Source organism: Myotis yumanensis, unplaced genomic scaffold (genome assembly GCF_028538775.1).
Source record: "Myotis yumanensis isolate MYYU_CA2020_CCGP unplaced genomic scaffold, mMyoYum1.0.hap1 SCAF_7, whole genome shotgun sequence".
Lineage (NCBI taxonomy): Eukaryota > Metazoa > Chordata > Mammalia > Chiroptera > Vespertilionidae > Myotis > Myotis yumanensis.
The window spans coordinates 83,772,550-83,785,214 of NW_027223758.1; the positions used below are offsets into that span (position 1 = coordinate 83,772,550).

The 12,665-nt window shown below is 35.9% G+C and overlaps 1 protein-coding gene across 3 annotated transcripts in view; it reads right to left on the reverse strand.

The window, feature by feature from the left end:
• The window catches only part of DYM (dymeclin), a 243,199-nt gene that overhangs the window by 131,395 nt on the left and 99,139 nt on the right, over positions 1-12,665 (reverse strand). For all 3 annotated transcript variants that reach the window (XM_070421132.1, XM_070421134.1, XM_070421133.1), the window contains exon 9: positions 444-626. In XM_070421132.1, coding sequence (XP_070277233.1) covers positions 444-626 — 183 coding nt within the window. The remainder of the gene's footprint in view (positions 1-443; positions 627-12,665) is intronic.

Consider the following 12,665-nt stretch of genomic DNA (forward strand, 5'->3'; position numbering starts at 1 on the left):
AGGTGGTGACAGAGACCACATGGCCATGCAAAGCCATCTGCCCCTTTGAAGAAAAAGTTTGCTCAGTTCAGTTCTAATTTTTAGTTCTATAAAACTCTAGACTTTGAGTGAACATTGTCAAACAACCTATCATTTAGAGTTTTGTTAGGTTTATTTTCATCCCTAACAGGTAGGATAGATAGATCCAAATTAAGCACTTGCTGGCCGGGTTATCTCGGAAAGAAATGCAAATTTAAATGCATATAAGGAAGCACAGCCCTCATCTAAGATTTACCTGACTTTTCTGAGAATACAGGCAGGAAAATCTAAGCTATTCTCATCATTAATCAGTATGAAAATATACTGGACCGTCATCTCCACAACTTTAAGGCAATAAACAATGCAGGGTAAACAGCACCCTCTTTCCTCATTAGAAAGCATACTGAGAGAAAACCCCCACAAACCTTGTGTGTTCTTGAAGGATATGATGGCCTGTCGGTAGGGGTTTGGGGCATCTGCAGCATCTGTCAGGTTGGCCAGCACCAGCAGGAGCAGGAGACTCTGGTTGGCCAGAGGGGAAGAAAGTGCCGGCGTGTTGGCCGCTTTGCTTCCCACGCCGCCCAGGGTGAAGACAGTCCAGAGTCCAGCTTGAGAAGAAAACATACAGGTAAGATGCGCTGCGATAGGTAAGATGACTATATTCCTTGCAACAATCCATACTTTTTCATTTTTAAAAGTTTGAAATAACACTCTTTTTAATTATGAAAGTAAAACAAGTCCATTATTTGAAAATTCCCACATTGCCCAAGGATATAAGATTTTTAAAGACTATATCATTCCCGATTCCACTGCCACTTCCCATAGATAACCATCATTAAGTTTCTAATATATCTCTCTATATTTTTCTTTATATACCCAAACATATTCACATTTATAAGAAAACTAGAGCCCTGATTGGTTTGGCTCAGTGGATAGAGCGTCGGCCTGTGGACTGAAGGGTCCCAGGTTCGATTCTGGTCAAGGGCATGTACCTTGGTTTCGGGCACATCCCCAGTAGGGGGTGTGCAGGAGGCAGCTGATTGATGTTTCTCTCTCATCGATGTTTCTAACTCTCTATTCCTTTCCCTTCCTCTCTGTAAAAAAATCAATAAAATATTTTATTTTTTTTTAAAAAGAAGAAAGCTAGAGGCCCGGTGCATGAAATTCATGAACTCGGGGGAGGGGGGTGTCCCCCAGCCTGGCCTGTGCTGTCTCACAGTGTGGGAGCCCCACGATCGATCGCCCCAAAGAGGTAGGCCCCATCCACCCATCCAGGGTTCCTCAATGGATTGCCTCAAAGAGGTAGGCTGGAGCCGGGAGTCCTGCCTCTGTGCTGCACAGAGCCTCAGGACCCCCAGGCCTTGGCGCGGAGCCGTGGGACCGGCCTCCATGCTGTGCACACAGCGTCAAGCCCCCGCCCACCCGCACGCGCCCGCTGCGCACGCAGCCTCCTGGTGATCGCTCCTTGCAGTGTGAGGGCGTCATGGCATGAGGGCGTGACGACTACATAGGCTTTTATTAATAGGATTTCATGTACGACGTTTTGCACATATACCTGAAAACCTAAGCAAAATATTAAAATATCTAGGAAAATACAAAATATCAAAATTGACCAAAAAGACAAAAGCTTGAACTGGCAAATAATCTTAGAAGAGTGAAAAATGAACTCAAAGAGCTAACCCTAAAAACAAACCACATCCAGCTATTTTAACAAATAAGTCTAACAAACCCTCAAAGTACAGATAATTCTCATCTATACATATAAAACCTTAAGTGAGATAGCCTAAATCAAACAAAAGGAGATAAAATTTTGTAGAAAAATTTGTTAAAAAGAATAAATACATCATGGTCAAGAAGGTTTTGTCTCTGAAATGCAATAATGGTTCACCATTAAAAACAACAATAACTTATAAATTGTTGTTTCTCTTCATTTAAAAAAAATGGAAGAAAAGATGGTCATCTCAAGAGATGCCAATTTTTAAAAAATTAAACTTAAAACCTATTCTTAATTTAATGAAAGAGAATTCTTACAACTAGAAAAGGAAAATAAAACTTCTTGGTTTGTCTATCTAAATCAGAAATTCACAGAAACACCAATCAGAAAGGATATATGCACCCCTATGTTCATAGCAGCACAATTCACCATAGCTAAGATTTGGAAACAGCCTAAGTGCCCATCAGTAGATGAGTGGATTAAAAAACTGTGGTACATCTATACAATGGAATACTACACTGCAGTAAAAAATAATTTCTTACCATTTGCAACAGCATGGATGGACCTGGAGAGCATTATGTTAAGTGAAATAAGCCATTCAGAGAAAGATAAATATCACATGATTTCATTCATTTGTGGAATATAATGAACAACATAAACTGATGAACCAAAACAAATCCAGAGACAGAGAAGCATCGATCAGACTGTCAAACCTCAGAGGGAAGGTAGGGGAGGGTGGGGGTATGGGGAGAGATCAACCAAAGGACTTATATGCAAGCATATAGGCCTAACCAATGGACACAGACAATATGGGGGTGAGGGCATGAGTAGGGAGAATGGGGGGGAATGTGGGGATAAGGACACATATGTAATAACTTAATAAAAATTTTTTTTTAAAGAAAGAAATTCACAATGGTCAAACATTAGAATTCCATTAATATCACCAACATCCATACTGTACTACGGGAACACTAAGCAAAAGATATTAAGGAAAGAAAAACAAAGACAAGGGAAAAAAAAGAAAAAAACTTAATTTTTTATAAGCAATCTGTGCACTATCCAATACAGTAGCCACTAGCCACTGTGGGCTGTTCTGGGAACTTGAAATGTGGCTATATAGTCTAAACCGCATTGTGCTTTAAGTATTAAAATACACATGGAGATCCAAAGACTTAATACAAAAAAAAGTAAAAATCTGTCACTAATTTTTAAATATTGATTACATGTTGAAATGATATTTTGTTGGATATATTGCATTAAAGTGTATTGTTAAAGTAAATTTTGCCTGTTTTTTTCACTGTTTTTTAATATGACTTCTGGAAAATTAGAATTACATATGTGGTTTGCATCTATGGGTCACATTATATTTCTACTGGACAGAGATGTTCTAGAACATCAAGAGACTCAACTGACACTATTAGAATAGATTTTGGTACCATTCTATGACCCCAAAAAAATCAACTTACAAAAAAATCAAAAGTCTTTCTATAAATGAGCAATAATTAGCAAGTCCAATCACAACAGCAACAAATCCAATAAAATATTCAAGAATAAACACAAAAGAAATGTGGGAGACCTTTAAGCAGACAACCACAGAACTCGACTAAAGGTCATATGAGACCTGAATTAGTATAAAGATACAACATATTTCCAGACAAAAAGACTCAATAATGTAAAACTGCCCTCAAGTTAATCTAAAATTCAGTATAACCACTATCAAAATATCAAGAGAAATTTCTGTAATATTTTGTAATATAGTGTAAATAAAATACTGTTGGGTGTGAAAATACATAAGAAAAAATTTTTGAGAAGGACTAACTTTGTAAGAAATGCTCCTGGTCAAATAGCAAAATTTTTATAAAGCTATAGTCATTTACAAGTATGATACTGACAGGAGAGTAGACAAATAATTCAGTGGAAATGAGTACAGAACAGATCTACATGTGTTTGAGAATTAACCTTATGATACAGATTATATTCCATTATCAGTAAAAAAAAAATCTATAACTGTCTTTGGGACAACAGAATTTAATCATTGCCCCAATATATATTTTGAAATGTTTTTACTGATTTTTTTAGAGAGAGAGGAAGACAGAAGGATGGAGAGATAGAAGCACCAATGATAAGAGAGAAACATCTACCGGCTGCCTCCTGCACGCCCCCCCGCCCCCCGCCCCCCCCCCCCCCCCCCCACTAGGGGATCAAGCCAGCAACCTGGGCATGTGCCCTGACTGGGAATCAAACCAGCAACCTCTTGGTTCATGGGTCGAAGCTCAACTACTGAGCAACACTGGCTGGGCTCCCCAATATTTAACTATAGAAGTATGTGTATAAACCTTGAGTTGAGAAAGCCTTTTTCTTATGCAAGTTACAAAATTCAAAAAGATAAAAATACTTTGTAATGAATTACATTATAAACAAGAATAGAGGAGAAAACATTTGTAGCAGATAAACAGAAAAGAATATTTATTTTTTAAAAGACTTCCTGCAAATCAATAAGAAAACTAAGAATTCAAAATAAAAATAGGTAATAAAAGTCCAAAGCAATAAAAAGAGAAAATGAGTTAATTAGTAAGACAATGAGATCATCCATGAGAACAGAAAATTTTAAAACACCCAGTGTTGTTAAAGGTATAGAAAACTACCAAGAGTGAGAGGTCAAAGTTGTACAGAATTTTTGGAAGATGTTTGGCAGTTCTCATAAAAAAAAAATGCACATCCCCATCAACCCAGCAATTTTGTTTCTTATACAAGAGAACGCTTGAACAGGTACACAAAGATTCAAGTACAGGAATAGTTACTGTAACTTGTTTATAACTGTCAGACAATGAAAACAATGTGGGTGTTCACCAAGAGCTATGGTTAATCCACTCTATGAAATACAATATAAAGAGGTAGATATCTATGTACTAACCAGGAAATGTCATTAAAGTATATTGTTAAGTAAAAAAGAAGAAAGTTGCAGAAAAATTGAGGTTAATAATTTTTAAATCACTCACTAAAATCATATGTGTGTGTGTGTTTTAAAAACAGGAAGAACCAAGTGTACATCATACTGATAAGAAAAATTACCTCTGGCATGAAATTCAAGGACTTTTGCTTTATTTGTATAGTTAAATATTTTGCAATAAAAATATGTTAATTTCATTTAGTTCCTTAAAAATAAGTGTAAAATAGCTCTGGCTGGTTATGACTCAGTTGGTTGGAGCATTGTCCCATATACGGGGTGGGTTCAATCCCCAGTCCAGGTGCCAACAGGAGGCAACTGATCGTGTTTCTCTCTCACGTTGATGTCTCTCTCTTACTCTCCTTTCCTCTCTCTAAAATGAATAAAACATCCCTGAGGATTAAAAAAAAAAGTAAAATAAAATTAATTGAATACAGACCCAAACAGTACATAATTATGTAAAATATGGAAAAACCTCATCAGTATATCATTTACTGAAAAGGCAAATCACAAAATATAAATATATTTAATATGCCCCATTTATGTTTTTTTAATTGTTAATATACATATCTATGCAAGTAAATGCACCTACAGGTGCCTGGTAGGTATGCTGCTTTGAGATGGATTTATTGTTTATCGTCACATTTAAAAACACTTCCAGTCACTTCCTTCCACTCAGAGTAAGCTCCCTAACTGTCTACCCCAGATCCACCACTGTGTATGAAAAACACAAGTAGAAAGTTCAATCTGTAACAAAAATAATCACAAAATGGGCTTTTTAATCCTCTTCATAGCTGAGCATCTTTATTACTAGGAGAAATAAGAGTTGACTGACTACCACCGGACAAATTTCACAAACAAGATTCTGATTCTCTTTTAGCACAACTTCACTCTCCTTTTTTTTTTTCCTTCAAGTTTGTCCAAGAGGGCTGAGAAGCTGCTTATAATACCAGACAAAATAGCATTTTATTGAGAAGCTATCCCCCAGCCCACCCACAAACATCGCCCTCCTTCCTTTCTCTGGTAAATATTATTGCTATGTTGCCTTTCCTTATAGGGAGAAAGGAGGCAGCCTGCCATTGCCTACATTGTAGTTTAAACTGGCCCATAATATTGGACCAGAGTTCTTCCAAAGGCTCATTTCTTTTTGCTGATCCAAGCCTCTGATCTGTGAACCAAGAATCTTAGTGGAATTGCATTTTCCTGTTGGAAAAAAATAAAAAAAATCTCTCCACCAGAAAAATAAGGGAAAGTTACAGTATATGTTTTTCTGTTCTAAAAACCAAATTAAGGATGGTAACCAAAGTTTTTAAATTGTATTCCTCAGGTCCTCCAAATAAAATCTTAAAATAAAATTCACCTAACTAAAAACTAAAAAGTATTGAAATTGACTAAAAGAACAAATCTGGTGTTGATGATTCAATTTTTTTAAGTACCAACTCAAGATTATTTAACTTTAACAATAAAAATGTTAGGAAGATATAAAATATGATAACTAACACATCAATACAAATAATAATCCTTGAGGAAAAAAGGAACCCTTGTTCTACAAAACACTGAACTAAAAATAAACACCATTTTATTAAGACAATGAAATTATTGTTTTTTTTTCATATTACTAAACATGCTACTTGCCAAACTAGAATGAATTTCTTATATCTAACAATTACATTACAAAACACAAATTATATAATCAAAACTATAAAAAATTAAATGATACTATACACTGTCCTCCATAGCTATAATGGATCATATTCTCATATTTGGACCTAAAATATTGTAACAAACCTGACACCATGAAAGAATTAAGGAAAAGCAGGTCAGCTACTACAAATAGGGATGAAAATTCTGCTAGAGACATTTCAATCAACACAGTTAAGGGGCTAAACAGCAGAAAGGGAAGATGAGCATTCAAACAACTACGAAGTGACTTTAATTGCCATAATGACCCAATAAATACACCTAACTCTTTAAACCGATGCTTTTCCTATGTAAGTGCAGTAAAATAATAAGGGAAGACAGTTTCACCGATACAGATATTAAACATGCATTCCAGGGCAAACATTGTGGCAGAGTCAGCTACCTGGTTCCAATACCATGCTTCTCCCTTTGTTCCTTTTTATTAATAAACACCCTAGGATTTAAAGCTGGGCAGGATTGCAATTCCCAATCTTTCTCACAGCAAAATATGGCCATGTGACCAAATTCTAACCAATGGGATGTGACTGGGAGTAGCATATGCAAGTTTTCAGTTATATCCTTTAAAAAAGGATGTTTTCTCTTCATGTCTTCACCACTCCCATGGGCTAGAACCGCAGTATAGTGGTAGGAGATAGATTCAATTTTGTGGATGGGACACCACCCAAGGGAATGACAAAACAAGACAGGAGGAACTCGGGCCCCTAGATGACCTCAGGAAGCAAACCTGCCCATACCCCTGGCCCAGCTTTAGACTTTTATGTAAGAAAAATGAAACCCTTCTACCTGGTTTAAGCCACTGGTATCTGGTCTCTCAAACCAATATCCTAAATAAAACAATTATGTGTTATAAAGTTTCAGAACATTATTGCTTGGTTAGAAACTTTTTAAACAAAGAAGTTTTAAAAATTCTTTGCACATCATAATTAAGAACTTTTAAAGATAATTGTAGATTAAAATGCTCTTATAAAAAATAACAGAGATCCCATGTACCTTATATCCAGTTTCCTCTAATGGTAACATGTTACAAAACTATAGTATAATATCACAACAAGGATATTGACACTGGCAATCAAAATACAGAATGATTCCATTATCAGTTAAATCATCTGCATGAAAAAATCATTTGTCCAATGATCACTTAACTTCTTTGAAGTTGATTCCTTTCAATGGTCCCAACTAGCCTATATTCCAGCCGCAGAGGAAAATTACTGTCCCTAAATATATACTGACTGCCTGTGTTCTTATATACACTCAATTCATAATTTAGTAAGGGCCTGCTACAAACTGGGCAAAATGCAAGAAACTGAATTAGCCACTGACGAACCCAAAGACAACGGTGTCCTATCCATGGACTTATAGTCTAGGGAGAAACGGACATGAAACAGAGACAAATAAGTAAACAAACTGCAATAAGTTGGAGGGGAAGGAGAATGTTACCTAAATGTCATGATCATCCTTGAAGGAAAAAACGTTTAGAAATCTATCAATGAATAGAACCGACCACTGGTTTATGGACTTTTTTAATAGGTTTACAAGTCAACCAAAGATCCATTCCACTTCCTCCCTTTTTAAAATTTTATTTCATTTCTTTCTTACTTCCTTCCTTACTTGGAAAATCCTTCAAGGTCCAAATTACATCCGTTCATCCTAATAAATCCTAATAAAAATCATGTATATAAAGCAAAAAATAACTATTCTCTCCTCTCACAGCACTTTGGTTACATCTCTCTAGCACTAACCTACCATTGTGTGACTTTGAATGGACTTATGTTACACTAGAGGCCCGATGCATGGAATTCATGCAAGGGGCTCGGCCCTCACAGCCCCTCACAGCCCCTCGCAGCCTCGGCTGGCCCTCGCAGCCCTGGCTTTGTCCGGAAGGTCGTCCAGATGGTCATCCAGAAGGTTGTCCGGACGGTCGTTCTGCTGTTCGGTCTAATTAGCATATTAGCTCTTTATTATATAGGATTCGCACCAGTCTTCCTGGGAACTCCTTGATGGGAAAGAGTTACATCTTTTCATATTTTATATTCCTTGGAGGGATCCAACTTACAAACTTAATTTGTTCCTTTATTTACTTACTTCACTTTCTTACGTCACTTACCAAAGTATATAATAAATAATACAAATTTCATATTTGACATTTTTACAGTATATAAATAAATATAAATTTTACATTGGCTAATTAAAGAAAAAGCATATTATTTTTAAAGTTCTAAACATAGGTGTCAAAAGTGGCTTTAATCCTATATTATAAATTATACTTTAATGAGGGTACTAGAAGACAGGTACAATATTTTCAGAACCTAGGGCTGCATTGCAAATGGGTGCAATATTTATGAAGGACAATCAGGCAATGTGCACAAGCATTAAAAATATGCAGATTACTTGGGGCTTGTTTGGGAGGCAGCTGATCAATATGTCTCTCTCACATCGATGTTTCTCTCTTCCTCCCTTTCACTATGGAAATCAATGAAAGAAAATATCCTCAGGTGAGGATTGAAAAAAAAAAGTAGATGACTTTTTTTTAAAATATATTTTTACTGATTTCAGAGAGGAAGGGAGAGAGAGAGAGAGAGAGAGAGAGAGATCAATGATGAGAGAGAATCATTGATTGGCTACCTCCTGGGGATCTAGCCTGCAACCCGGGCATGTACCCTTGACCGGAATCGAACCTGGGACCCTTCAGTCCGCAGGCTGATGCTCTATCTACTCAGCCAAACTGGCTAGGACTAGATGTATGTCTTGGATATTGTTGGTACTAAGAGAGCATCATAGTGTCATGCCCAGCGTGAGCCATTCTCTACCACTGGGCACACATACCAAATGTGTTTCCATAAGACCTTTCACAATGAGCCCTCAATTTTGTTAAGTGTTCTACACTAGAGGCAGAATTTGAAAAGGTGTTAAAGAGAACTCTGGCAAAGGGAGTAAAATGAGTGAGAAAAAAAATGGCTAGAATGGAAGAGAATATGTTACTATTTACAAAACAACTATTTGTTAAAAATAATTATTTGATCAAGAAACCATGTTTTAAGCATTTTATGTAGAACACATTAGTTTGTTACTTAAAGGCCTTTAATGTGCTTTGAGAAAACTAGCTGAATATTTTGGGTCATTGTATACATTATAATTTTTAAAACTTAAAACAATGGTAAATAGATTCCAGATTAGCATTTTTTTAGTAGAATGTCTAATTTTCATGAATGGATTATTGATCTTAAGTGGTAGGTGTCGGACGGCCAGTTGTTAGGGTTTAACTACAAAGGGACACAAGGGAACTTTTTGGAGTGATGGAATTGTTTAATATCTGGATTATGGTAGTTATTACATGACTGTATTACTTATTAAAATGAAGAGAACTGTATACCACAAAAAGTGAACTCAATAACCTCGACTCCACCCTACCCCTCTCCAGTATAATGTTGGCACAGATGTGAAGCAACATAACTCTCATATACTCTAGTGAGAGTGTAAATTGGTGCAAATACTTTGGGAAACAGTGTAATTATAACTAGAATAGTTGAATGATTCACATCTAGGATAGAGCAAATCCACTAGTTATTACACTCAACAAAGTGCTTACATTGCGCAAAGACATGCACAAGAATGTACATAGCAGCATTACTTTAATAGCCAAAAGTTGGAAATAAATCAAATATATATTACAGTATAAAGAATAAATAAAAAATGGGTTAGTCTTAAAATGTAATAATATATAATAATATAAAAATGTACAAACTATTCTTCATGCAAAAACATGGATGACTTTCACAAATAAGCAAAAGGAGAAAGACACAAAAGAATGCCTAACGTATAATTCCATTTATATAAAGTTCATCCATAGTGCTAGAATTGGGATAGTGGCATCCTCTGCAGCTGAGAAGGGAGAGTGATGAGAAGAATGCGTTCAAAAGGTTTCTGGTGTGCTGGAATTACTTGATCTGACTCTTTTGTATGTTACACTTAAATAAAAATGTTTACCAGTAAGAAAAGGGAAAAAATAGCTCAACCATGAACCAGAAGGTCACGGTTGGATTCTCAGTCGCAGTACATGCCCAGGTTGTGGGCTCAATCCCCGGTGGGGGTCGTGCAGGAGTCAGCTGATTGATGATTCTCTCTCATCATTGATGTTTCTATCCTCTCCCTCTGCCTTCCTCTCTCTGAAATCAACAAAACCAAATTAAAAAAAGAAAAGAAAAAACAGTATGTATCCCTTTTTAAAGATGATTATGATGATGATGCTAGGTATATATCATAATGCTCAAAGCAATTATCTTTGATTACTGGAATTAAAGGTGATTTGATTTCTAAAATGAGAATGTAGTAAAAGAAACCTAAAATTTTTTTAAAAGTTCACAGGATATCCTGAGAACAGTATTTGTTAAAATAAATATATTAAAATGTTGGTGTAATGAAGGAACATCATATTTGATGTTGTATCTTTATTTTTATTTTTTTATGTTGTATCTTTATTAAAGGGCAGAGTCCTCAAGTACCCCTTTTTGTGTGTAATCAACAGATGTGTTAAGAAAATGTGCTCTAGCCAAAACCGGTTTGGCTCAGTGGATAGAGCGTCGGCCTGTGGACTGAAGGGTCCCAGGTTCGATTCCGGTCAAGGGCATGTACCTGGGTTGCGGGCACATCCCCAGTAGGAGATGTGCAGGAGGCAGCTGATCGATGTTTCTCTCTCATAGATGTTTCTAACTCTCTATCTCTCTCTCCCTTCCTCTCTGTAAAAAATCAATAAAATATATTTAAAAAAAGAAAATGTGCTCTAGCCGGTTTGGCTCTGTGGATAGAGCGTCAGCCTGCGAACTGAAAGGTCCCAGGTTCGATTCCAGTCAAGGGCACCAGATCTCTCTGAAATCAATAAAAATATATTTTTTTTAAAAAAAGAAAAAGAAAACGTAATCTCTAGTAATTATTTTTGTGATTTTAAAATGAATGTAAAACAGTAAGTAAGTAAGTAAATAAATAAATAAATAAATAAAAATTAAATAAAATGTAAAACAGTAACATACACAACCTTGAATGGCCAGTCACACTATAGTGCTAGAAAACGGAAGGGGGGGGGGGGGGGCACTAACAGATTCACTTTTTACATGTGTTTACATTTAAAGCACTCTTAAAATATCTGATGACTGCAAGTTCCTAAAACAGTTTTGAGTCAAATTCAATTTTCCTAACACAAAACAACATGATATTACTATCCCCATCCTGTGTCCCAAAAGCAATGCTTTTTTAAGCATCTCAAAAAAGAGAAAAAAATACATCATAAAGAACAGAGAAAAATGTTTTAAAAATTCATAGTACAGTATAAGAAATTTTATCCACCTCTGTAGTTTGAAATTTGTCAGAATCTCTGATTTATAAACTGGCATAATATAAGCCATATGGAACTTTTTAAAAATTTTGTTCCTTTAAGAATAGAAAATAAAACTGTTAAAGAAAACTTGAAAAAACCCACTGAAATAATTTAGTATTTTATGAAGATATCTATTTTCAAAAAGAAAAAACAGTGAAAGTTAATAGAATTTACCTGTCTCAGTAAAAATCTAGATTCCCACATTCCTAAAACAAACATTTATGACAACCTAAGATGAATCAAACACTATATTAAAGTGTAAAAGCATAAAGGGAAAAATTAATAAGAAACCTATTATCTTCAGAGATAATCCCATCTCATATCCACACACAGAAACGTTAGGCAAATTAACTATCATCCATAAAATAAGAAGGGGCACTGAGAACTCAACAGATCACTTCATCCCATCTGTCCCAACGTCAGCCTCGAAAGCAGTGTTTCTCAAAATCATGCACGGACCACTGAGGAAGTGAGGGGTGGTTATGCACTATCCTTTTTTAAAACCTTCAATAATTATGTGTATTAGAAAAATATGTAACTAGCACTTCGATCTCACAATTTCCAAGGATTTACCACTTACTATAAAGATAGAGTAATTATGCTTACAATTTTGGAAAAGAGAAGTATACTGGAATTCAAGCTATACTCATATAAGACAAAATCATGATGGCTTCATGGGTGTGGTTAAGTTGGAGAAATACTGCCCTATAGGAATATAAGTCCTATATGGCAGCTCTAAGTATCTGGCAGTGTATATACCTCCACCGGAGTCCCCCTCCTCAAACAAAATAAGCCCTGCCCCCACAACGTTCCTCCTTGCTACATGGTCTCTAACCCCTCAGCTCTCTGACGACTCCTCTCTCTGCTGGCGATGAGGTAACCCCAACAAAACATAAAAGTTAGGTATGTGTGTTGAT